At 35.7% G+C, this 25895-nt stretch overlaps 1 protein-coding gene across 1 annotated transcript in view; it reads right to left on the reverse strand.

Annotated features, from left to right (window-relative positions):
* Nucleotides 1-420: 420 nt before the first annotated feature.
* AQR (aquarius intron-binding spliceosomal factor) overlaps nt 421-25895 on the reverse strand; it is a 106529-nt gene continuing 81054 nt past the window's right edge. Inside the window, exons 27-35 of the mRNA XM_020994828.2 lie at nt 25608-25745; nt 22393-22464; nt 20435-20622; nt 19005-19176; nt 14664-14834; nt 9402-9487; nt 5626-5800; nt 3861-3971; nt 421-905 (exon numbers count right to left, since the gene is read on the reverse strand). Of these exons, the coding sequence (XP_020850487.1) occupies nt 630-905; nt 3861-3971; nt 5626-5800; nt 9402-9487; nt 14664-14834; nt 19005-19176; nt 20435-20622; nt 22393-22464; nt 25608-25745 (1389 nt within the window). The 3' untranslated portion in view covers nt 421-629. The remainder of the gene's footprint in view (nt 906-3860; nt 3972-5625; nt 5801-9401; nt 9488-14663; nt 14835-19004; nt 19177-20434; nt 20623-22392; nt 22465-25607; nt 25746-25895) is intronic.

Below are 25895 nucleotides of genomic sequence, written 5' to 3' on the forward strand. Positions count from 1 at the left end.
AGTAAAGAATATCATTATGGAATTATATAACAGGAAGGGAAAACAGCCCAGTTAAATGCTAAGAGTGAGGGGTGACCTGTGGTTTGCCAGAGTGCTCTACTGGTAACCTTCAGATATAAGAAGAAGGAGGTAAGGCCTCCAGCATATCAAGTGGAAGGCCCTCTGCTCTAAATTTATGGGAGGACAAAGACAAGAATCCAAACAGGATGGCCAGGCATTGATGGGTTATAATCTGCATCACTGGAAGTTCCAAATCAATGAGATCACAAATTCACTTGAGTACTGGGAAGGGAGAAAATCTTCTTCCTCATTTTAACATCTACTTGGCGTTTTTTATTATTTATTTTCAATGTATTTTGTTTCTGCCTTAGATTATTGATTTGAGTTACCCTCTGTGAGACTTAATAAGTGAAACAAGGCTGCAAAATATATTTTTTTAATGGATCCATGGATCCTAACATTTGGAACAGTTAAAAAAAAACCAACTATATACACCAGAAAGTATAGCAATAATAGAAATTCAGCATTAAGTCAGTCCTCTCAAAGTAGTAGGCAAACATGAAAGCAGAAAAGTAATACTATATTCAGAGAGCAATGAGTAGTGTTCTGTTCAAATGTGGATGGCAGGTTTACTGATCAGTCTTTGATGTTGTAGGTGTGACTTCTGCCAAAAGGGATGGGACCTCTGCTTGAACAGGTGTGGAATCTGTCTTTATGCTCTCTGTTGTTGTGGGGTTAGCCTCTTCTGTGGCAGGAGTAGCCTCTGCCATTGTGAGAATAGCCTCAGCTGTTGTTGGGGTAGTCTCTGATGGTTGATGGACAGGTTCTACTTCAGTTTCCATTTCTGCTTCCTGATTTTGAACTGCATCACTTTCTTCTACCATAGCTGGTGGAGGTAGCAAAGCCTGATGAGAAAGAAGAAAAAGAAGAAAATATTTCAGCATGTCTACAAATTTCAAAACAACAAAAAAATCATTGTTTACCCACCTTAGTTCCCACTGTCACATTTTCTTCCTTGATTACAAATACTGTTTATTCCCTCTTGTGGTACCAAGTACCTAGGCTTCTCTGATTAGAAATATCAGAATCACAGAATACTAGATTTAGAGCTAGGGAGTTCTTAAAAGTCACCTAGTCTAATTCTCTCATTTTACAGATAAGGAAACTGAGGCTTAGAGGGGGGAAGTGATTTGTCCTAAGTCACAGGAATAGTAAGAAGCAGAATTGGAAATCAAGGCCAAGTCACTGGAATTCAAACTCCAACCTCTTTCTCTTCTACAATTATTGCCCCCAAGCAAACAAAATAGTATGTGAAGACAATACTGAATGTTCATAATGGGACAGCCTGCCATAGTCCAGCACATAATGCAGTCATTTTATTCTCATTAATATTTGTGAATTGAAGCAGTAAGAAAAAATGCAGCATTAACTATGGAGAGAGCACTGGACTTCAGAGTCAGGACACAGAGGTTTGGATCTTGGCTCTGACACTTATCTATTCAGCCACAGGCAAGGCGCTTCACCTGAGTTTCTTCATCTGTAAGAAAGGAGGATTACTTGACCTCAGAAGTGAGCAAAGCATTTTATAAACCACAATGGTCAACCTCTCTTTAGAGAGTGGGAAGAAGAAAGAGGGGCAAAGGGATAGGAGGAATAACAGCAGCTTTTTCACATGGACATTATGAGGTCCAAGTGCTTTGTCATCTCTAATAACCCAGTGCATTTCCTCAAAGAGATGTTAACACAATCGTTATGACTGAACTCCACCATCATCACTTTACATTAGGGGTTCTTAACCTGGCAGCACAAGGACCTCCAAGGGGTCTGATAGATTTCAATGGGAAAAATATTAGAACTTTATTTTGCTAACATCTCACTGGAATTTAGCATTTCCTTAATGGGTTCACCAGACTGCCAAAGGAGTCCATAACACAGAAAAAGTTAAGAACTTCTGCTTTACATTCACTGAAATGGTCATTTCTGTGGTTCTCAACAGAATTTGGTCATGTGGATGAGGGCAACAGGAATATGTACTTACGTATTTTCTTTTTCAATTTAAACAGTGACTATGATGGGGAGGGTATGGGGAACTTGATCATAACAACTAAATGATAATAAAGGACTGGTCATTATGGATTCATACATATTAAGTTAAAAACCTAATAACAATGATAATTTATGCAGAACTTGGTTTAGAGGATAATACTTCAATTAAATATTGTTTCTAATTAATTTTTACAATACAGAATAACTTCTCTTTTATAGATATCAAAACTGAAGCACAGAAAAGTAAGCTGAGTCACCGATGATCACAGACTGCCAATAACACATTCAAAAATGGTGCTATCCTTACCAAGGCCAATAGGGCTTGCTTTTGTAATTCTCATCCTCAAATATTCCAAAAGGCATGAAATTTCCATTAACAAAATCCCCAACATTCCCTGGCAAGTATTCAATTTTTTTGATCTGTTCTATATAGCCACATTTGCTTCCTAGGAAAATCTGCTTTCTAAGAATTTCTAAAAAAACAATTCTGAAGATTATCTTGACAGAGTGCAAAGTTGATTGAGTCTGTTTAGTCAAAACGCATATCTACTTTTTAAAAACTTGACCCAGTTTTCATGCAAGGAATTCTAATGATGTATTTTTGTGAATATATACCATATGGCTAATATTGCACTTTATCTTATTACAAAGATATGTATTTCCTCAGAGCTTTTTTTTTGGGGGAGTACAAGGGGAGAAGAATACAAGCAGTATAGGCTTAGAAAAGTACAGTGGAGAGACCACTCACTGGCTTTGGAATCAGAGGACCTGAGTTCAAATCTCCTATATAACCTCGGGGAAGTAAACTCTTTGGGCCTATTTCCTCATTTGTAAAATGAGAAAGTTGTACTAAACAATCTCGGGGTGGGGGGTCCCCTTCAGTTCTTGACTTTATTAGTATTACTAGTGTAGGGACCTCTGAGAAGATATTCCCTCCACTAATGCAGGTCATCAACAGCTTAGCAATTTGTAGACTTCAAGAACTGTCTGGGGCACTGAGAGGTTCCATGGCCAGTTTGTATGTCAGGAGGTTAGACTGGAAACAAGTCTGACTCTGAGGCAAGCTCTCGATATACTGCATCATGTATGGTCTACAGGGTTGTGAGCAGAATCAGATATGTGCTTTGCAAACTATGTAAACCCTCAAGTGCCATATAAATATGAGTCAGTATCATTATGTTTAATTCTACTAACGTGTCATAAATATGGTGGGAGTTGGGGGTGGTGAGGAGTGCAAACACATGATTTCCTTGGTCTAGAAAACTCTCAGCAATGAAACTTCTCCAGATAATTTTAGAGTTACCTAGGGCACTGAAACATAAGGTGACTTGCCTGGTCAGCACGCATCAGAAGTGAGACTTTGATTCAAATCTCCTTGCTCTCCATTCATTATGGCACACAAAGCTTGTTCATGGGGCAGAGATACAATAATACTTTAAAAAACCCTTTCATCTCAAATAGTGAATTCAGAAGGTTCTCAAGGAAGGCACTAACAATTATTATAAAGTATTCTTTATAAGAATATATACTTTTAATGAAGTATTACAAAGTAGTCTTTCTTTTAGATACTTGGAAGTATCTATTACTATAAATCTATTACAAAGAAATCTGCAATCTAGTATTTCACTGAACCATTCCTAGTAGAGAATTCTAAATGAACAGATGACCAAAACTTTACAGAAGTAAAAAGCAACACTAACCTGCATGAATTTAGTTCTTTACTTGAAAGAATCAAGCACCCTATAGACTACAGAAATTTACTCTGCATTACACAAGACATTTCTCTAAAGAAAAGCAGGCTCCAGTTACCTCACCTGATTATAATGTGTACTCTGGATCATAAGCATGTACATGTTGTACACAAAGTTTGCCATTTGAGGCATATTTTTTATTATCTGCACAGGATGAGATGGCTTCTCTCCATTCTGGAAAGGGAGGAAAAAAGGAACATTAATAACAGTGAGCAATAAAATGGACACAACAATGCCCCTTTACCCACTATGTATGAGAATAGCATTAGCCTTCAGATGAAATGAGAAAAAAGGTCAAAATAAGGAGCTTAGAGTATCCACTAAGGGTCTTACGGGTAGTGACTAAAATTTAAAATTAGAAAGAGATTCAAAGAAAACTCTGCTCAATGCCTTTTCACATACTTGGAACACTGTGAATCAATTTATTTTGTTTCATCCATAAAATAAAACACCATGAGTTTAAAATGGGTATTATGATATAATCATTTGTTCAAATAAGACTATTCCAAATGAATTCGAGCAAAAGAGAAAGAAAAACAAAAAAGGAGCAGAGAAATTTGTAAAGTGGGGTCAAACTCAAATAGAAACAGATGCCTTTAATCCATGCAGGCTGCACTATTGGCTTAGTTTTAAAACGTAATATTATCTATATTTTATTATACTTTTATTTATTTTGTTAAATATTTCCCAATTACAATTTTATCTGACAGAGGCCACAGTTGAGTATTGTGGGCCACATGTAGTCCATGACACCTCTGACTTAACTCATACTAGACAAAACTCTACTATACTCTCCACTTTTCTATAAAGACTCACTAATAAGATCTAAATCAGTTTTGTTATTTTAGAATGATGATCAAAGGAACCTCCTCCTATGCACTATATACAATATATCAAAAAATATAAAGGTAAAGTCAATTCAGGGAAAAGAAAGCACATCATTTTATAAGACTAATTCTAGTATTGGGGCAGTATTAGCATTTTGAGCTTTGGCAACCTCTGGATGGACTATGTGACCTCTGAAATCCCTCCTAGTTCTAATTCTACAGGCCTATGCAGACTACAAATATTCAGGGAAAATAAGTGCCATGAATATAACAAAAACAACTTATAAATAATTCAGAGCATGTCAAAGTGGGAGTATTTGTCAAATTCAACGACATTTCTCAGAATTGCCAGGGGTGTATGGTTATCCAGCATATTAGCAGGCATTCTTTTGATTGAAGATCATTTTCTGATCTGGGCACCAACTGATATGAAAAGAGCGCGTAAGTTATTTACTAGGTGCTCTGCTTCAGGCAGCCTTCAAAAAAAGGCAATTAAAAAACAAAAGGATCATACCAACATAATTACAAAAATATAATTCAAACCTGAGGAATAAATGGACTGTACTGTTTGCTCCTCTTTTCCCTGTTGTGCAACTCTATTTAAAACCAGCATCTTTTTGCATACACTCATTCCCCATCAGGAATGCCCTCCCATAATTCATGTCCCAGCTCAAAAGTCACTTCTTTCTAGGAAGTCTCTTATTTATTCATCTGTTATGCTCTCATCACTCTTCTCTACACTCACGTACTATACATTTACATGGCACTCATGGGTTAAAATGGTATTTGCTGTCTGAGGGTAGAAATTTGCCAATCGCATTAGAAGATGAGCTCTTCAGGGAGGAGAGGTAACCTGTGTTTTTTTACTATTATCTCAAAGCATTTACTTGCGTATTCTCCTCACAAATAGTGTTCTCAAGAGGGAATGTGGGGAAGAAAAATCTATGTACGTCCCTTAGAATACTGAATAACCTAAGTCAGTAACAAAATAAACCATATACCTTTCTGGTGGTAGGGAAATGCTCAGTGGGAATTATTTGTAAATGAAGTGGGCGGGCTGTGAGCTGGTTAAAAGCTGGAGTTAGTTCGAAGCAGTTCTGGAAGAGGGACACTCTTGCAAAGATATAAAGTCCAAGTCTGGCTCTTGACATGGCCACCACTAAACGACGAACATCTCTTTGGAAAACAGAGAAAAAAATGAAAACATTTCAATTTTATTGCTATATTTTTACATGTGACTTTTCAACATTTCACCTACAATCTTTCTCATCAGGCATAGCAAAACCTGTCACTGAACTCTAGTGAAGAAAATATGTCACAGTGCTGCACAGCCAATCAATTTTAAATAAAGTCATGAACTAAGCAAGACAAGTAAGTTAGTGTTTGCTATTGATCAGGCTGCTTAATCAGAGAAATAAATCTTTTCACTAATACAAAAGTCAAAGCAACTGGACTGTATCACGCCAAAACCATACAATTTAGTTTGCAATGACCCATCCGTATGGTCCCCATGAGTGATTCAAACACGCTGCCAATTCACAATGGTCAGCTCAAAGGTCTGGCCATGCTGTGACCCATCTGTGTGTAGACACAGCCTAGCTCTTGTTTCCTTAACAACCAGTGATGTCATTTCAAATTCTAAACATAAATTTTGGAAGGTCTATGAATTATCTATAATTTATAAAAATAAAACATAGTTCACATAAGCTTACCCACCGTATTACAATGGATTACAGTCCATAGCTATTCCCTACTACAGAAGCATTTGTTTTGATTGGAAGAAGCCATTTTAGTTTCAACAACAAAGGACAATTTGGTGGGCCCCCATTTTCAAATGGTAAATTGAAAGTCCGAGATATTTGCAATTGTGCTTTTTTAGGATTTTTTAAATATTTGGTCAAACTCCAATTTTCCACTACTTTTCTGATGATCACTTACATTTTTGAGTACCCTGCAAAGATGAGTAGATTTTTTTTTTTTGCTTTTTGGTGAGGCAATTGGGGTTAAGTGACTTGCCCAGAGTCACACAGCTAATAAGTGTTATGTGTCTGAGGCTGGATTTTAACTCAGGTCCTCCTGACTCCAAGGCCGGAGCTCTGTCCACTGTACCACCTAGCTGCCCCTAAAGATTAGATTTCTTAAAGAATATGTCTGGCACATTAAATTCTGTAGCCTGAAATTCTTGTAATAAGGGAAATAGCATAAGCTGTTTAAAACTTCATATCACAGTATGTTAGTGGCCTGTATCAGAAAAGGGTAGGTAAAAATGCCCCCATTTATCACCCACACATCCAGAAGCATCTGGCCACATTCTCAACTGAACAAAAAACAGAGAAAATCCTATCTTAATTTATCATATTCTAGGTTTTGCCTAATAACTTATGTAATTAAAGCATTGCTCAGACCTGGAAGAAAAGGGGGAGAATAGAACTTCCAACAACTTATGACTAGTCTTAGTTTCATTATTTTTCATTCTTTCTACCTCCTTCTAAGTACCTTTACTATGTAAGTAAAAGAAGCTCTAGGTAGGCAATCACAATTCAAAATAAAAATTAAAAAATCATCATAGCAACCCTATTCACTTACTTACCCTGACAGGCATAACTTTGGAATGGGGGACCTGAGACAATACACAGTTGGGCCTGCACTAAATGTAGCTACCTGTTGTGGACATACACCAAAAATACTATTTAAAGACCAAGATTAGCCAGAATATATGGAGCTACCGAATACTCTTCTACAGCCAGGAAAGTGGCCACTATTAGTCTTCAAACAAGTCATTAAAGTCATTTTAGCTCTACAGGAGAGGCAAGCAACAAACCACCTCTGGTATAATTCCAATACATGAGTCATCATGAAAAAGTCTCACTATTTTACTCTGGGCCAACCACTTCTATTTAAAGCTGCTTGGTCCCTCCAAATGAATTTAAGGGCCTGAACAATGGATGTTGGGAAAGCAGCCAGAACTCCCTACTTCTCTGGCTTACAAAGAGCACCATCCAGGCTTAGAACAGGTTTTTGGAAAAGAAAATAGTACAAGGTGGGGTGCCATCCCTTTAGCTTACCATGTGTGTCCTAGGATGATGAAGAAGATGATATCATGGTGAGGGTCAAAGAGTGGGGTGAACAGGAGGTAGGTCTCCTCATTTTATTTCAGAGGCTAATTTATTTTTTAACTCTTACAACAATTACATAAGAGTATTTTTCCTCCTTGTATGTCAAAGCTATAGAGTCAGACATATAATATATTATTTGGCTCACTGATGGACTGTTATTAAATTTGGTAAAAATTAATTTCTTCCCAGTGACTAGCTAGCTAGTTTTTCTTCGGTTTCAACTTTCATATTCAGTTTCTAAACTGAAAAAGTTTTACTGAAAGTTCATGGAATATGGTGACCAATCTAGCAGCGACAACTAGAAAAATGAAATCATGAATTCCAGTCTAACATATTTTCTCTTATATACTGACAGCAAAAAAAAAAAAAAGAGGAAGCTGGCCATTCAAAAGAACCTTTCAGCAGATTCTTTGATACATCATCCATTATTTAAGACTATGATTTAGTGTACACTGATATTTAATGTAAGAAAAAACTGAAATCAAATATTTTAAAGCCTTTTATAGCAAACATGTTCATTAGTGCCTTTCCTGAGAAAGTAGGTAAGAAGTATAAGGTAGGGGAGCTGGAAGTTAAGAAAGAGTCCAAATAAAGATTAATCTACAATACAAATGAACTAATGTGTATTCCGTTAAGAGCCCACAGAACTTGGCAAAGAAAAAAATAGAGATAAGTCCATTCAGATCTCAGTCAACAAGTTCCCCCTACTTAAAGCATGAAATACACACACACACACACACACACACACACACACACACACACGGTGGTCTGATATATCCCCATGAAAAATAAAATCAGGAACAATCTTACTATTTAAAAATAGTAAGGACTTGAAGCAATTTCTTGAAACATAGCATTTTTACTTACCCTTATATAAAACGTTATCAGACTAATGGGAAATGATTACTAGGTTAAGCCCCAAACAGATCTTGGCTACAGTGGTAACTCTATGGGAGCTTGATTTTATTTTTAAGTATGGGCATTTATCATCCATCAGAAAAAAATAATAAAAAGAATTCTTATAGTTTTACTGGTAAGTCATTTGATATGGAGGTTTACATAAAACTAAACTGCTGCCTGATAATAATAAGATGTTCTTCCCATAAGTCTCTAACACATAAATACATCACAATAAACGACAAAAATAGATTATGGTTTGTTTTGACAATTCTTAATCCTAGGAAGGCAAATGGCTCCTTTATCCTTTAACACTGAAGCTGAAATGTTCTGGGGGAAAAGTGAGGAACCAAGGCCAACCACAGCTCACATGTACAATTACAAACTTTCATAAACAGATTATTTTTTCATCACTCAACTCCTTTAAATTCTGGAACTATTATCAAATTTTTAACTGATTTGAGATGGATATTTAAGGATATTCTGATAGAACCCAAATATATATTTATTGTATATAATAATGCATTGTTAAGTACCAAGAGACTGGGCAGGTGCAAACCAATAGCCACATAAGGAATCTTATTTTAATGCACTTCAAAAACTAGGACTAAAGCTTATTTATCACACTTAAATGCATATTTCTAACACCCTTTTTATCTTTTAATATATAACAATTAAATTATCCAACTAGAAGAGTTCAAAAAAGACATCAATGCAACAGAAATATATACTTAATACCTTAATTAGATTATTTTCTTACATACCTCAGGTGGCCCACTGCTCTAGTTCGTACTAGAGAAAGAAGAATATAATCATTTTGCTGACCTTGAAATCTGTCAACTGTTGTCACCTAGAAATGGAAAAGCAACGCATATTTTTCAAAACCATATTGGAAATCACATAATTTCTTTGGATCATTAGCATATATGATCAATAACAATATCCTATATACTTTAACCAAGACCTGGGATAGGCAGAATCAATGAACCTAAGAACATTGTGAATATGAAAAATGATGCATTGCTTAAAGAAAGCCCTAGTTCTTATACTATTGCATTCTGTGGGTTTTGCCTGGTTTCTTTGATTCTAACAGAATATATTAATATTATGCTTTCTGGAGCCCAAGGAAGACTGGCATAAGAGTTTACTGCATTAATGCTAAAAAAAAAATTCCTGATATACAGTATTATGGATATGTTTCACTACAACAATAAAACAAACTAAGAGCCTGCTTGCTGGTTTTCCATCAATGTCCAAGTCAAATCCAGATGGCTAATCCTAATCTAAATGTTTATATTTAGTACAGTATCTCCACTGTTTCTCTTACTTCTCTATAAGCTTAAAACTAACACTCTCTTTAAAATTTTCATCATTTCCCTCAATTCTATTCATGTCCACATTTGTCCAGGACTTGGAACCTATTTATCAATCTTTAAAACATTTGGCTTTCCTTCATTCATTTTTTATTTTGAAAAGTAAGCCATCATCAGGGCATCTGAAAGCCAAATCATTTTCAACTAGGATATCTAACTAAGAAGCAGTGTTACAAACTCTAAGCCCTTGTCCATTTTTTAAAATAAGAAAGGTAAGCCTGCTTATGCCCTGAAGACACCAAAATGAGCATGCTATTAAATAATCATTATTACATTAAAATTTCTGAGTGATCCAAACCCTTACAATTTATAGTTTCCCTTCTACAATTACATTATAAGAATTAACATACAGATAAAGAAGATTTAACCAAAATAGTTCCCTGAATTATGTTTTAACAGGCCATGTCAGACTGAGTAGCAAAACGCCAGAAATTATCCCATATGTAGGTACTGATTTATGATGAGACCTATTTTATACTTTCCTTTCTATAACGTGAGAATATTTCTTTCTTTCTAGGGATATGATATGAACTAATTAATAACTACAACCTGCTTTGGAAATGTAAACAGCAGGGGGTGGAGCCAAAATGACAGAGAAAATGCAGGGACTCACCTGAACTCTCCCAAAAACCTCTTCCAAACAACTTTAAATAATGACTCAATGGGGCAGCTAGGTGGCGCAATGGATAGAGCACCGGCCCTGAAGTCAGGAGTACCTGAGTTCAAATCCAGCCTCAGACCAAACACTTGACACTAGCTGTGTGACCCTGGGCAAGTCACTTAACCCCAACTGCCCCCCCCAAATAAATAATGATTCAAAATAAATTTTAGAGTGGCAGAACCCACAAAAGGACAGGGTGAAACAACTTTACAGCCCAATACAATTTAGAAGGTTGGCAGGACAGGTGTGCTGCACCAGGGTGAAAGTAAAGCACAGTCCAATGTAGGGTATGCCCCAGCAAACCAGCAATAGGCCCGGCGGGAGGGGACGATGATGACAACTGAATCAGCAGTAGCAAGTGGCAGTTTCTTAACCTCTCAGCCCACAGAGAGAAAGGGGGTCAGACAACTGGTCAGAAGGAGATTATAGCAGTCCCTTTGATAATACCAGGAGCAAGACTTTGTTCATTGCCCATACTTAGAGCTGGACCGCTGTCCTGGGGCTTGATCCCAGGGCGAGGAGGAGCACAAGCATAAGGAGGAGCTTGTGGCCACAGGGGAGCTAGGACCCTATTCACAGGTGCTGGGCAGAAGAGAGTGCTTGTGGTCTCTCACAGACCAGTAAAGTAGTAAACACACTTCTCTCTAGATTACACCACCTCGGAAGAACCAAAAACTTACAGTTCCCCAGAATCATCTCTGAAAACAGCTGCATAAAAAACTTGAAGTTTGGAACAGTGCTCCCTTCACCCACTTTAGCATAGAGTTAAAAGTCAAGAAATAGGCTGGAAAAATAAATAAAGAACAGAAAAAGATCCTAACTATAGAAAATTACTAGGATGACAGAGAAGATCAAAACACAAACTCAGAAAACAACAAAGTCAAAACTGCTATATCCAAAGCTTCAAAGAAAAATATGAATTGGTCTCAGGCCATGGAAGAAGTCAAAAAGAATTTTAAAAATGAAGTAAGAGAGGTGGAGGAAAAATTGGGAAGAGAAAAAAGACTGATGCAAGAAAATCATGAAAAAAGAATCAGCAGCTTGGTAAAGGAGGAACAAAAAAGTTTTAAAAAGAGAACAGGCCCAATGGTAAAAGAAGCACAAAAATTCAATGGAGAAGAATGTCTTGAAAAGCAGAACTGACCAAATGGAAAAAGAAGTATAAAAATTCATTGAAGAAAAAAACTCCTAAAAAAGAATGGGTCAGTGGAAAAAAGTACAAAAGCTCACTGAAGAAAATAATTCCTTAAAAATTAGAATTGGACAAGTGGAAACTAATGATTTTGTGAAAGATCAAGAAGTAATCAAACAAAACCAAAAGAATGAAAAACACAAGAAAATGTGAAATATCTCAATGGAAAAATAACTGACCTAGAAAACAGATCCAGGAGAGATACTTTAAGAATTATTGGACTACCTGAAAACCATAACCAAAAAAAGAGCCTAGACATCATCTTTCAAGAAATTATCAAGGAAATGCCCTAATATTCTAGAACCAGAGGGGAAAATAGAAAGTGAAAGAATCCACTGATCACTTCCTGTAAGAGATCCCAAAATAAAAACTCCCAACAATATTATAGCCAAATTCCAGAGCTCCCAGGGCAAGGAGAAAATATTGCAAGCAGTCAAAAAGAAACAATTAAAATACTGTGGGGCCACAGTCAGGGTAACACAAGATTTAACAATTTTTACATTAAAGGACTGAAGGGCTTGGAATATGATAATCTGAAAGGCAAAAAAGCTGGGATTACAACCAAGAATCACCTACCAAACAAAGCTGAGTATAATCCTTCAGGGGAATATAAATAGACATTCAATGAAACAGAGGACTTACAAGCATTCCTGATAAAAAGACCAGAGCTAAACAGAAAATTTGATTTTCAAATACAAGAACTCAAAAGAAGCATAAAAAGGTAAACAGGAAAGAGAAATCATAAGGGATTCAATAAGGTTAAACTGTTTACACTCCTACATGGAAAAATGATACTTGTAACTCCTACAAACTTTCTCGTTATTAGGACAGTTAAAAGGAGTATATAAAGACAAAGGGCCCAGGTGTGAGTTGAATATGATGGGATGATTATTTAAAAAAAAATTTAATTAAATTAAGGGGTAAGAAAGAGGAATACATTGGGAGAAGGGGACAACAGCAGCAGCACCTGATAGAAGGGAGGGTGGATTGGGAAAGGTAAAAGTTAAAAGCAAAACACTTTAGAGAATAGACAGAGTGAAAGGAAAGAGTAGGATAAATGGGAAAATAGGACAGAAGGAAATATATAATTAGTAATCATAACTACGAAAAAAATTTTACAGCAAGTTTTTCTGATAAAGACTCTATTTCTCAAATATATATGGAGAGAACTGAGTCAAATTTATAAAAATAAGAGCTATTCCTCAACTGATAAATGGTCAAAGGATATGAACAGGCAGTTTTCAGACAAAGTAATCAAAGGTATCTATAGTCATATGAAAAAATGCTCTAAATCACTAAAGATTAGAGAAATACAAATTACAACAACTCTGAGCTACCACCACACACCTATCAGGTTGGTTAATATGGAAAATGAAATGAAAATAAGGAAAATGACAAACACTGGAGAAGTGGGAAAATTGAGACACTAACGCACAGTTGGTGAAGTTGTATACTAATTTAACCATTCTGTAGAGCAATTTGGAAAGTAATACCATTACTAGGTTTATATCCCAAACAAAAAACAAAAAGGAAAAGGACCTACAATACACAAAAATATTTATAGCATCTCTTTTAGTGGTGGCAAAGAACTGAAAATTGAGAAGATGTCTATCAATTAAGAAATGGCTAAACAAGTTGTTGTATATGATTGTGATGGAATACTACTGTGCTATAAGAAATGATGATCAGGATGGTTTCAAAAAAACCTGGAAAGACTTACACGAACTGATGCAAAGTAAAAATGAGCAGAACAAGAACACTGTATGCAGTAACAGCAATTTTATGATGATCAACTGTGAATGACTTAGCTCTTCTCAGCACAATTCTGAAGGACTTTTGATGAAAAATACTCCAAAGAAAGAACTAATGGAATTTGAATGCAGATCAAAGCATACTTCTTTACTTTTCTTGTTTTTTTCTTTTGTCTGTGTTTTCTTTCACAACATGACTAACATGGATATATGTTTTGCATGACTACATGTGTATAACCTGTATCAAACTGCTTGTCTTCTTAATGGGGGCGGGGGTGGAGGGAGGGTGAGAATTTGGAAACTCAAAAATTTTAAAAAAACAAATGTTAAAAATTGTTTTTACTTCTAATTAGGGAAAATTTAAAACATTAATGTTTTAAAAGGAAAAAGAAAATATCTATTTGCTAAATACAATCCTTAAATCCTTATCATGTCAGATTAACTCTTCAATCATACTGTATTTCTGCTTTCCTTCTTCCTTCAACCTACACAGCCCTTATCTAGAAGTCAGAGATCATCATAATTAGCTAGTGCTAACTCATCTCATCCCATGAGATGCAAAATAAATAAAATGGTTCAAAGGTAACCATGCCACCAAACGTTTTATTGGGAAATCAGTCTTATTCTTACAAGTCAAAAACACATACCCCCAAAGTACAAAATTTGATAATTTTCCTGCAAAGAAGATAAATACATAAATTTGGTTCATCACCAGTTACAAAACATAAGAAATGGGTGTTTCTGGCATCCTCCCAAACAAAGCTTCAATTTAGTAACTTACAAAAGAGGATTGTGAAAAGATTATCGATTATTCCTTTTCTGGGGGTAGAAAGTCGGGAAGAAAGAGGTGCTCAAAAATCAGTAGTGTGTATAAATCCTTTTCACTCACTAATAAGACCAAGGAGAGAAAAAGAATGCAAAGGAATGGAACAATATGAATTCATTCTTAATTAAGTGACATTTCTGAGCATTTTTCCTATCTACTCCACATATATACAAATTTCCCCAACATGATGGCTAGAGCTCTTATTTTCTTAATGTAAAATTACCTTATTTGGCCTTCCAATCAATGGGTTGCTCCCACAACGCTGATTAATTATATCCCGAATGAGATGCTTCTGTCCATTATATGTTGTTAGAATACTGATCTTATCTGCAGGATAACCAAGTAGGCACATGTACATAAAAAGTGCCACTACATATTCTGCCTCCCCAAGATTCTGCAAAGCAAACAAATCCAGTCATGAATTAATTTCTTTCTTATTTTTAAATTTTTTGGAATAACAGGCTAATTACATATAACATGCCCAAGAGAACTTAAGAAATGAGAATTAATCAACTGGCCAGTGAAGCCTTTTGTGAAATTGAGGAATAACCTTACTCAAAGGACTGGATCATAGATTCTGAACTTGAAGGAAACTCTGACATCATTTAGTCTAACCCCTCACTGAAGACATCAAAGAACTAAGGCCTAACGGTATTATGCGATATGCCCAAATTCACACAGAAAGTAAAGAACAGAGCTAGCATTCAAATCCTAGTCCCCTGACATCAAATCTAGCACTCATTATACTATTCTGTATTCTCAAAGAGATCATTTAGTCTAAAACAAAAATGGTTAGAGATGTCTGCTACAACATCTCCAACAAATGGTCATTCAGCCTCTACTTGAACAACCTTCAAAAAACAGGCAGGTTGAATGGATGGATGGATGGATGGATGGATGGATGGATGGATGGATGGATGAATGAATGAATGAATGAATGAAGAGCATTTCATACATACTTACTAGGTACACTGCATTGTGTTAAGTATCGGGGATACAAATAGTAGTTCCTTATTGTGAAAACTATACCAACAATACCAGCATATGTGTACTGTTTGCTACTATGTACTTGGAGACACTAACTTGTAGGAAGAAAGCATTGCATTGTGTCTTTCTGCTTTAGTATATATTAACTCTGATTTTAACTACACAGTATTTGATTAGCTTTTTTAAAGAACCTTGCTTTTTAAATAAAATTTATCACTTCTAACAAACAAACAAAAAAAAAGCAGTTTCTCTACTTTTAGACAACTCAGATTGGTAACAAGTTTTTCCATATTTCACCTCAAATTCTGACCCTCTGCAATTCCTCCTTTTACCTCTCCCACAACTCTTAGAATTCAGACTTAGGGGAAAGAAGCTGAACAAGGTCACTTACTCTTCTCATAACAGACCTTTGGATAATAAGAGCCTATTATCATAGCCTAAGTATTTTCTTCTACAGGATAAGTATCTCTAGCTCCTTCAATGTGGCCTTATATATTCTAACCACATTTCTGCTAAATTAAAACATATGGCCATTACGGTATATAAAAATAAGCCAAAGTATATTGCCAACAATGTGGTGTAAAGGATATAATCAAGGGCTTTTTTGATCAGAAAAGGTAGGCCAGTCACGTAGCAGAAGGGATGAGAGATGGACAGCACAGGTATTAATGCCATTATCCATAAGATATTAAAAGACTCAGCATACAGAGTATGATTTTCATGATCAGCAAGTACTCACATCATCATGACCATGGATTCATCAACGTTTAATACTGTTTCTTATACACAATAGTCACTTAATATCTGCTGAATGGGGGCAGGTAGGTAGCACAGTGGATAGAGCACCAGCCCTGGATTCAGGAGGACCTGAGTTCAAATCCAGCCTCAGACACATAACACTTACTAGCTGTATGACTTGGGCAAGTCACTTAACCCCACTGTCTAGCCAAAAAAAAAATGTTTAATAATATTTGCTGAATGGAACTGAGTATAGCACTTGGCATTTTCAAAAGGGTTTGTGTGGGTAATATTAAAATAAAGATATGACAATAAATACCTAATGGTCCTAGTAACACACTAATTAACAGAGATGCTAATACCATAATACTATAGTACACTGTTACTGTGAGTATAGTAAAATATTTTTATCTAAAGTTGTGAAGAAATCCCAGTGTAAGACTTAAGATGTATACACCATTGGTGATACTCATTAATTTTTTTCAAGGGAAAATCACATAAGTTTTTTCATGCTCTTCTTTTTCCCTCATTTTTTTTTTGCTTGCTTTTAAATTATTTACTCTTGGCTAACATGGTGAAATATTAGCTACTATTTTTGCCAGCTGCTTGAAAAGGTAGACTTACCACTAGATAGGCCAATGACTAGTTAGAAACTCTGGCCAAAAGTTTGATTGGGGAAAGACTACAATCAAAAGCTAGCACACTGTGTGCTCTGAATTATCTGCCGCAGCGCGAATACCAACTCACAATACAATTCACTACCATCCAATTCAATACAGATTAAAATGTAAAGCCTGATGAAAGAAGGAAAAAGGTAAAAAAAACAACAACTAGCATATGTGAAAACATGGAGGTAGTAAGTCACGAATAAAGATAAGCTGGACGTGACGTCATGGAGGCAAGGAGGAAAAATGATAGAAACTTCAGAAAAAGTACTCTGGTCTTAGTTCTTGAAGAATTACCGTATATGGTTCTCTGCCATTCTAGTTTCCCATATCCTTATAATTTGGGCATGAAAAACACATGTACATCCATGTGTGTGCACACATATATGTGTGCATGAAGACATCTTATGAAGAAGGCACCCCTCTGTGGAAGTCTTTTTTTCAATTTTTCATAAAACTGATAAACATACTTATAAGCATAAATCTAAGCTAAAACAAAATAAGATGTTCCAAGTGGAAAAAGAACAAGCTGGAAACTGACATGGAAAATAATCAGAGTAATCAATGCTCGTATTTAAGTCTTGTTTGTAAGACTTTCACATACTGAACAATCCACAAAATGGAAACTCAAAAAGAGCCACATCTTTATTTCTTTCTGGCAAGACAGGTATTCTAACTCAATCTTCCTTAGTTACAAATTTATGTAGAATATTTCACTACAAAGCAATGATTTTTGAAAAAGTAAACATCTGAGAATATATGTATCTGAATGAATGCTACCCCATTCAGGGTAGTCACCTTAAGATTAAGTGTGAACTTATTCCAGCATCACTGCAACTGTTAACCAACATTTCTAGAAGTCCTCTTCGGGAGCTGTCTTCAAAGTCTGTAGTACTTTTAAATATCTTAGCAAATCGTTGGCTTGTTGGTCAATTTTCAACCTCGGAGGGCTAATCTGATTTTTAGAAGCAGCCCAGTCACTTGGAACTTGAAACCAGTGAAAAATGCAAAGTCTCTATTATGCTATCTAAAAACGTTGGTTTCAACTCAGTAAGCCATTTGCTGCATAGCACATTCATCTGTCTGATAAATCAGGTATGCGATCAAGCTGGCCTAATACTGCTTTGGGTCAAAAATGAGGCATGGCTGTCAAATAATGAAAAAAAAATTTTTTTTCTCTTGTGGGTCATAAATTGGCCCTAAAGACAATTCAAAAAGTGAAATTCCAAAAGTATTTACATAATTAGAGCATTATTAAACAACTAGATAGTATCCAGAGAAGACTACTCTGAAGAACAATATTCATTTAAATGTATAAATTCTGGTACATTTGTTTTAAAGATATTATTTAATATTTACAGTATATGTCTTTTTAGCATCTTAAAATGAAAATCAAATTTTCTACGATTTTCTACATTATTCCAAGAGCCAAACAACTGAAATAAAATGAGAAAACCTATTCATGAGCTTTGGGGGTGTGTGTGTGTGTTGTATAAATTTAGCATAGTGACACAGAAAGCAATTCTCAAACCACCACAGTGTTTTTCCTTCACAACTTACTATTCTTTAATACTTCCTACCTTCTGCATCAGAAATATATACTTACATGAAAAACAGAGAGAGAAAATATACAAAGTTTACATTATGCTTTAAAGCCTGTAAGAGGTTTTCCATACATTATCTCATTTGCGGTCCTCAACAATCCCACAAAATAGATACTCCAGTGAGTATTATCCCCATTTTGTGGATGAGGAAACAGGCTCAAAGAATTTAAGTGACTTACCCATGGTCCACAGCTAGTAACTGTAATAGGTGGGACTTCAATTGACATCTTCTTTACTCCAAGTCCAGAACTCAAAACATTACATCATATGACACCCCACCTTCTCTTCTCTCTCTCTACACACATACATGCATATACATACCACATATATATCACACATATATGTATCTTATACATATAACTATATATCTTAAAATACATACACGTGTACTTGTGTATATGTATAGAATACTAGAGTGACTCTGTGTTACACACACACACACACACACACAGAGTCACTCTAGTAATCTCAGAGTTACCTAATTTTGGTCCCCACTAATTTAGATACTCATAAAGCCTACTAAGTAAGACATATGAGCATGATTTCATGATACTGAATCATCTTTCTTACCTGGTAAAAGTAAGGATTAGGTTCAGACTCGCCTACTCCATGGAAATCTTCCACATTAATGAGCTGGAAGTCATAGAGCAGTCCAGCATTTGCTGTTCTGAACTCTGGCATGAGCTGCACATGAGGCAAGTTTCCCAGATTCTTGTAACGCCAGTTGTACAGATTGCACAAGCTTTCCAAAAAAAAAAAACCCAAAACAAAAAAAAAATCCCCCACAAAACAAAGATTAGTGACTTAAATTCCTTTCAGATCACCTCAGAGGAATTTTTCAAAGACTAGACTGCTTTTTGACATTCATCTTGCCCATTTTGCCCGTATTCATCTTAAGAATAATCCTTTCCTCATCCTGGTTGTCCCCCTTCAACTAAGGGCACAACCAGGCCCATGGGATTAGAGTGGCCATGGCATCACTATGTTCAATGACTCACCAGCAGAAGAGTATTAATGTGCCAACTTCTGGGTGGTATCTGGTAGGCTTTCCTCCATTATGGTAAGGGCATCTTTGCTGACTAGTGAATGCACACTGCTGTATGCTAAATACTAAACAGCCCATATACCATACACAGTGGGCAAGTCATATCTGTTTGCTAATCTTTGCATTAGATCCTGATATGAATTTACAATTATGTCACCTTTATGCAATGTTTGTTTGCAGTGGGGATTGGGGGGGTACTTCATATTTGTTTTTAAAAGAAATTAGTAAACTACTAAATTGAAACCAGTGAAAAATGCAAAGTCTCTATTATGCTATCTAAAAAAGTTGGTTTCAACTGAGTAAGCCATTTGCTGCATAGCACATAAGAGGTACTCAAGAAATGTTTGTTTAATGAATTCAAACATTACTAAAGGGCCTACTATGAATAAAGCAGAGTCTGACAAGGTTAATACTGAAACAAAGTTCTCTATTTTAAAAAAATGAAAAGGAAATTTTTAAATTTTCAATGCTGTGTCGTATCATGTCCTACAAGAAACTTAGCACTATTACAAAAGGGAATTTTAGAGAAAGGAAAGAGATAATAGACTCTCATTCACTCACAGAAATGTCAGCAGATAAGGACAAAGAATTCATTTTGGCCAAGACATGTCCCCAAAACATAGGTGATGACCCTAGGTGATGTTTATGACAGTCAACTTTGACCCCCCAAAAAAGTTACAGTTAAAAATAAGGGAAAATGGACAAGAATTCAGCCAATACTATCATGTAGTAAACCTCCTAATCTGTACTTATATTAGAACCTTGTGGGGGAAGATGAGAACCATCTGAGCCTAACTCCACAGTGTGTCTTCTGGTTATGTACTTGCTGTCGACTTTAAGCCAATCAATTCCTTAATTTAAAAAATCTCCCATCTTAGTTAAAACAAAAAGGCAAACTCAGAATGGAATATTCAGTAAACAGACAAATCATTTTCCCTTCCTCTTTTTCATTTACCTTGCCCGGGCTCGTCCTTGAGCATCAAGGTCCACAGTGGGAACTCCTACTCTAACAAAGCGGGTAAAGAGTGACTGTTCCATGTTGGAGTACTTTTGAAAGGCCATATTCTTAATGACTGGAGGCAACTGATGATGGTCACCAATCATAATCCATCGTTTAAGTCTGCTGAAACCATCCTGTGGGTTCTAGAAATATGAAACAGAAATGATAATGGCATCACTGAAATGAAAAGAGATCTTTTATTTACAAATGCAGTAAGGCAATTTTATCATAAGCCTGCAACTTCTAATTCTATTTCTTTTGTCTTTAGATCAGGACAAAACCCAATGATATACATATAAGGCAACCTTTAACCCATCCATCTAGTATATTACTTTAAGGTACTGTTACAATGGGTGACCCAAGTAATTAAGTGACTATATTTTCTAATGCTGAATATAAATTTTGAAAAAGAAGAGAATCCGTCTTCAATACTAAAACTTTAATAAGGGTTATTTAGAGATAACATCACAATGGCATCAAGATACAGGGCATAAAACGTAAATAATTTGGGAACACAATCTAGCTTCAACTAATATTTCCAGACTGATCGCACAGAACTCTCTACTCTAGCCTAACTGATCTATTTGCTGTTCTCAATTCATGACATTCTATCCATCTACCTCTATGCCACTGAATTTAGTTGTTTGGGTCTTAGACCACAGGCAGCTACATAGCATAACCCTAGCTGTACTTTCTGCTTGAAATTTTTCTCTTTCTTGCTACGCTGGTTGAAATTCCACCAATGCATTTAGGTTAGTGTACATCTTGTTGTTAAATGTAAAATATAAAAGTTAAATGTAAAATATAAAAATTAGATTGTTTCCTTCCTTAGGAGAGTTAAGGAATGGCAGTTTAGATAAGGCTCTAACTGTGATACATGGAATATACTTCAAGGAGTAGGGCAGGTCTGAGTGGGAAGCGCAAAAAGAAAGAACAAGGATAAATGTCAAAGGAAAATTTTGCCTATTTCTACAGTTTGTACATAGCCAACTCAGTGCCAGGGAAGTAGAAAGGCCCTCTATGCCTAAGCTTGATACTATAATTACGGACTGTTTTTCAATCCATATAGCTCTAGGTTGAGGGGTAATGTGACAGTGGATAGAAAGCTGGCTTGGAAAAAGACAGACCTAGGTTTAAAATCTGCCCCTGAAAGATACTAGCAGTGTTATCTGGAACAAGCCAGTTAGCCTCAGAGAATCCCAGGCAATTCACAAACATGAGTAGGTTCCTACACTAATGAAATCACAGGTTTGGATCAAAAGAGTTCTTGGTCATGTTTTTTCTGGGCTAGTCTGGGGTTTAACAAACATGCATATCAGGCTAAAATGTGTCCTAGGTTCCAAATAACTGATTAAAAGTTAACTACTAAAAGAGAATTCATTGGAGTCTTGAGAACTGCTTGTATTAATAGACTTGGAATTCCAAATTTTCTTTTCAAAACTTTAATTCTAAAGGGCTGTTAAAAATTAATGCACAGCAGGGAACACTTGTATCTCAGCATTTGGCTTAGGACTCATGAAATAAAAAAGGCAATATAATCTGCAACTTCAAAAAACAATTCTAGAAATAACTTTGATGAAAGGAAGGAATTAAAAATAGCTTGTCTATTCTCCAAAGCACACAACAGTGTAATTTTCTTTATTACAGTTACCATGTCTTTTCAAAATACTTTGCACAGATAAAATATGAATTTTTAAGTGGAACTAAATACCCCCTGAGCAGAACTACAGAGTAATCAGTGAATACATAAAAGGAAGTTTATAAACTTATTACAGAATATTGGAAAGGACGAACAAAACCAAAAATATATAATTGTGGCAATTAGCATCATAAACTACTGTGCTTTATTACTGATAACTCCCCTACCAAAATCTCAAAGTACTGTGTTTCTTATTTCACAGTTGAATTGTTACCTGTAAAAGAAGGGGTATAAAGGTTTCTATCTCCAGAATCTGAGCAGACTCTTCCATCAAGATGTTGTCATACTGAGAAGAGGAGGTTAAAAAGCTTATCAATAAGAAAGTCATAAAAAAAAAATCAGAAAAGCAAACATTTAAAAAAACAGAATATTCAAACAGCAAATGTAGTTACTGCTTGGCACTGTTCCTTTTCAATGTTCTGATTTTGAGAAACATCAGACTATTTCTTCAGGGATTCAACTATGAGATCTCACATATCTTTACTAAATATAGCATCTCTTTGATATTAGCAACAACCACTAGTGCTCCTACACTCAGCTCTCAAAAACTCTAGACTATCAAAAATCAATTTGTGACTATATATGCATCTAATCTTTTATGGTTGGTTCCTCAGAGTACAAGGAATAAGATGAAGAAATTACCATTTACTTCTTTATTCACCTTAATGTCAAAACAGTCTTTAAGCAAACGTTAGATGACCATGTAAGTGTTGGGATCTTACGTCACTCAAACAATCAATAAATGTAACTATTATGTGATGGGCACATTGCTAGGCCCTAAGGATTCAAAGACAAGAGTAAAAGGGTGAATCTTGTTCAGCTATATGTTTAACTATGGCATCTGAAGTCTCAACTCTGAGCTTCTAATGTCACTCACTGGTTGGAAATAGGGTACTTATAAAAGCATATTCCTTTTTTAAGGCTACTCCCACTGACTGTTAAAATTTAGGTACCAGATACAATATGGCTTACTAACAGGGTCCCTCTCTAACCGCTTGGAAAATTGGTTGACTGACTAAAAACAATTAATCAATGTGTAATTTTTTGATCTCCAGTTAGATTATAGGGGTTAAATCATGATATGTTGACTTTGCATAGTATGGTGGTGGGTGGCTTAAAAGAGGAGGGACTACTTCCTGATCATAAAGTCTCTAATAAAATTCAACTACCATAAGTGAAAGAGCCAAAACATATTTAAGTATTCTGTTCCTTATGCATAAGTGCTTCAATTCCAAGGGGAAATATGGAAGAGGAAAATTTGGCAGCTGCTCCAAGAACAACTGAAAGATTTTGAGAATCTCTAGCCTTAAGAGAACTCTTTAGTCCTTCATGCTAAATGTGTTTCACACTGCTGAGGTTAGGTGAGGTAAAATTCTCACTTTCTCTGCTCACAAAACATAGACACTGAATAGGAAATATAATAGAGGTGGCCAGAGTTAAAATTTTCAAAGTCTTAAGGACAATTGTGCAAATTAGTAATAGTGCACAGTCTCTGGGAACAAAGTAAACTATTTTATAGATGGAGACACTCAAATGCAGAGAATTTATGAGATCTGTATAAAACCATAGAGTAAATAAACAGTCAGGCTTCAATACAGTCCAAAAATTCCCAACTTTCATTAGAGTAGGGCTACAGACTAATGGGCTTCTCAAATCTTATGTTTTTAATCACATGATTAAATCATCGTAATTCATCACCTTATGGTGTACAGCTGCAGGCATCTTCCATTCATACTGAATATTTACTGAATGAATAGACAAGAACTTGACATGAACGTGTTAGCAATACAAGCAGACTGATATCTGATATGTGGAATTCATATTCCATGTTATTTTCACAGCTTTTACTTCTGGCATGGAAGTTTTCAAGAGTTATTTGGTTTAATCAGGTGACAAGAAATGCATCAACACAAGTGCTGAAATCTATCAAATGGCTTAGTATTGAACATCACCAAGTATAAAAAGACGGTTGAGAGTTTTCTAGTTTTTTTGGTTCGTATTTGAATTTTCTTGGATATATCAACATGACAATTGGCTAACCTAAAAATGTGATTTTCTAATAATAGAGACACAGGATTTGAGTTGTCACTATTTGACCTAATTAATGGCAAAGAAAATTTAAAATTGTGTTAAGATCAATTTTGTAAAAGAATTTTTGGCAGAGAAGGAGATCTCTACAAGTGAACTGAACCAGAGATGCAAGTCAGCTGGAAACTGCTCTGAGAGCATACCCAGACCAGAGGGCTGCATGAGATGTTTCCTGAGAATCAGACGGCTCTATGAGATAAGACTTCTATGAAACGGACAATTTTATTTCTTTAACCATTTACTTTTCCCCCATGTGCATTTTATCTTTAAGGTTTGCTTACCCGAGGGGTGTGCCTGCTTTTATCTTGTCAATGTGCCAATCAATCTCTCTCCCTTTTTCACCTCACACCATTTCTCATCATAAAGACCCATAGTTAAAAATCCTTGATGAAGTGATTCATCTATTAGTTAGTGATTCATTGAGGAGACTGTGTCTCTCAAGAAAATCAAATGGGGGAATGAGAGAAATTATTATTTCTCTTATATCAATAACCAATTATTGAATGAGGACTAAGCCCCCCCCCATTTCCTCATTAAGAAATCAACGTCTGTAGACTATTCAGACAGTCTTTGAAGTGCATTACATAATGAGATGACATATTAGGTGAGATACAACCAAATGGGAAAACTCAGATCTGATCAAAAGGTAAAGAAATTCTACTCTAGGAGAACTGGTGAATTCTGGCCCATTGTGTTTTAGTCAAACAGGTCTGAGTGGATATGGATTCCCCCTTTTGTCTAGATTGTCCTAGATTGGGGTGGTCTGGGAAGAGATAAGTCTCTCTAAGACTGAGTGATCACACATACATCCCCCAGACCCTCATGAGAATAAGCCAACCTCATTCTAATATTCATTCTCTCATTACTTGTTAACCAATCAGAGTTGATTTCCACCCTCAGGAACTCTTCCAAGGGCATGTAAGCATGGAGTGAGTTCTATGGGAAGTCTTTGGTTTAAGAGAGATGGCCAAATGACTAGCTAGCCATAATTAATAAAACGACTAACTGCCCAGAAATTATATCTCAAACTTTTTATGCACCACAGTATAACATTTCTTGGTTAATAAATATTATGGATAACTAGACTTGGATAAATTAGATTCAGTGTTCATGAATAACATAACTTTAACATTTAGCAAACACTTTCAAAGGGATCAATGAAAATAATTCTAAATATGAATTGCAAAAAAAAGATTATAAAATTAAATTCCCAAAGTATGAGGTATGAGGCCATCACCGCCATCATCACCATCATAATCGAAAAAAAAATGTTAAGAACAAAAATGAAAATTGAAAAAGCTAATTCCTGGAAAACATTTTTTATCCAAAACAAGTGTCTACCTTGAAACCCAATTCCACCAAGTCATGTCGTTTCAAAGCAGCATGAGTACAGGTCATAGCTATGATTTTAGCCTCCTTCACCAAAAGGTATTTAGACCTGTCTAGTCCACTGCGGAGTAGTTCAAATGCTCTGAATTCCTATAAAAGAAAAAAGTCTTTGAGAAAAATAGGCACAACACTTAAACACTATGTTTTCTCTATGCTCTGATCAACATCTGAGAAAGACTTGAAAATAATATTCAGTCTCACAATACCATTCTGAAAACATGACCACTGAATCACAGCCTA

The sequence above is a fragment of the Phascolarctos cinereus genome, unplaced genomic scaffold, assembly GCF_003287225.1.
Source record: "Phascolarctos cinereus isolate Bilbo 61053 unplaced genomic scaffold, phaCin_HiC Scaffold_3;HRSCAF=262, whole genome shotgun sequence".
NCBI lineage: Eukaryota > Metazoa > Chordata > Mammalia > Diprotodontia > Phascolarctidae > Phascolarctos > Phascolarctos cinereus.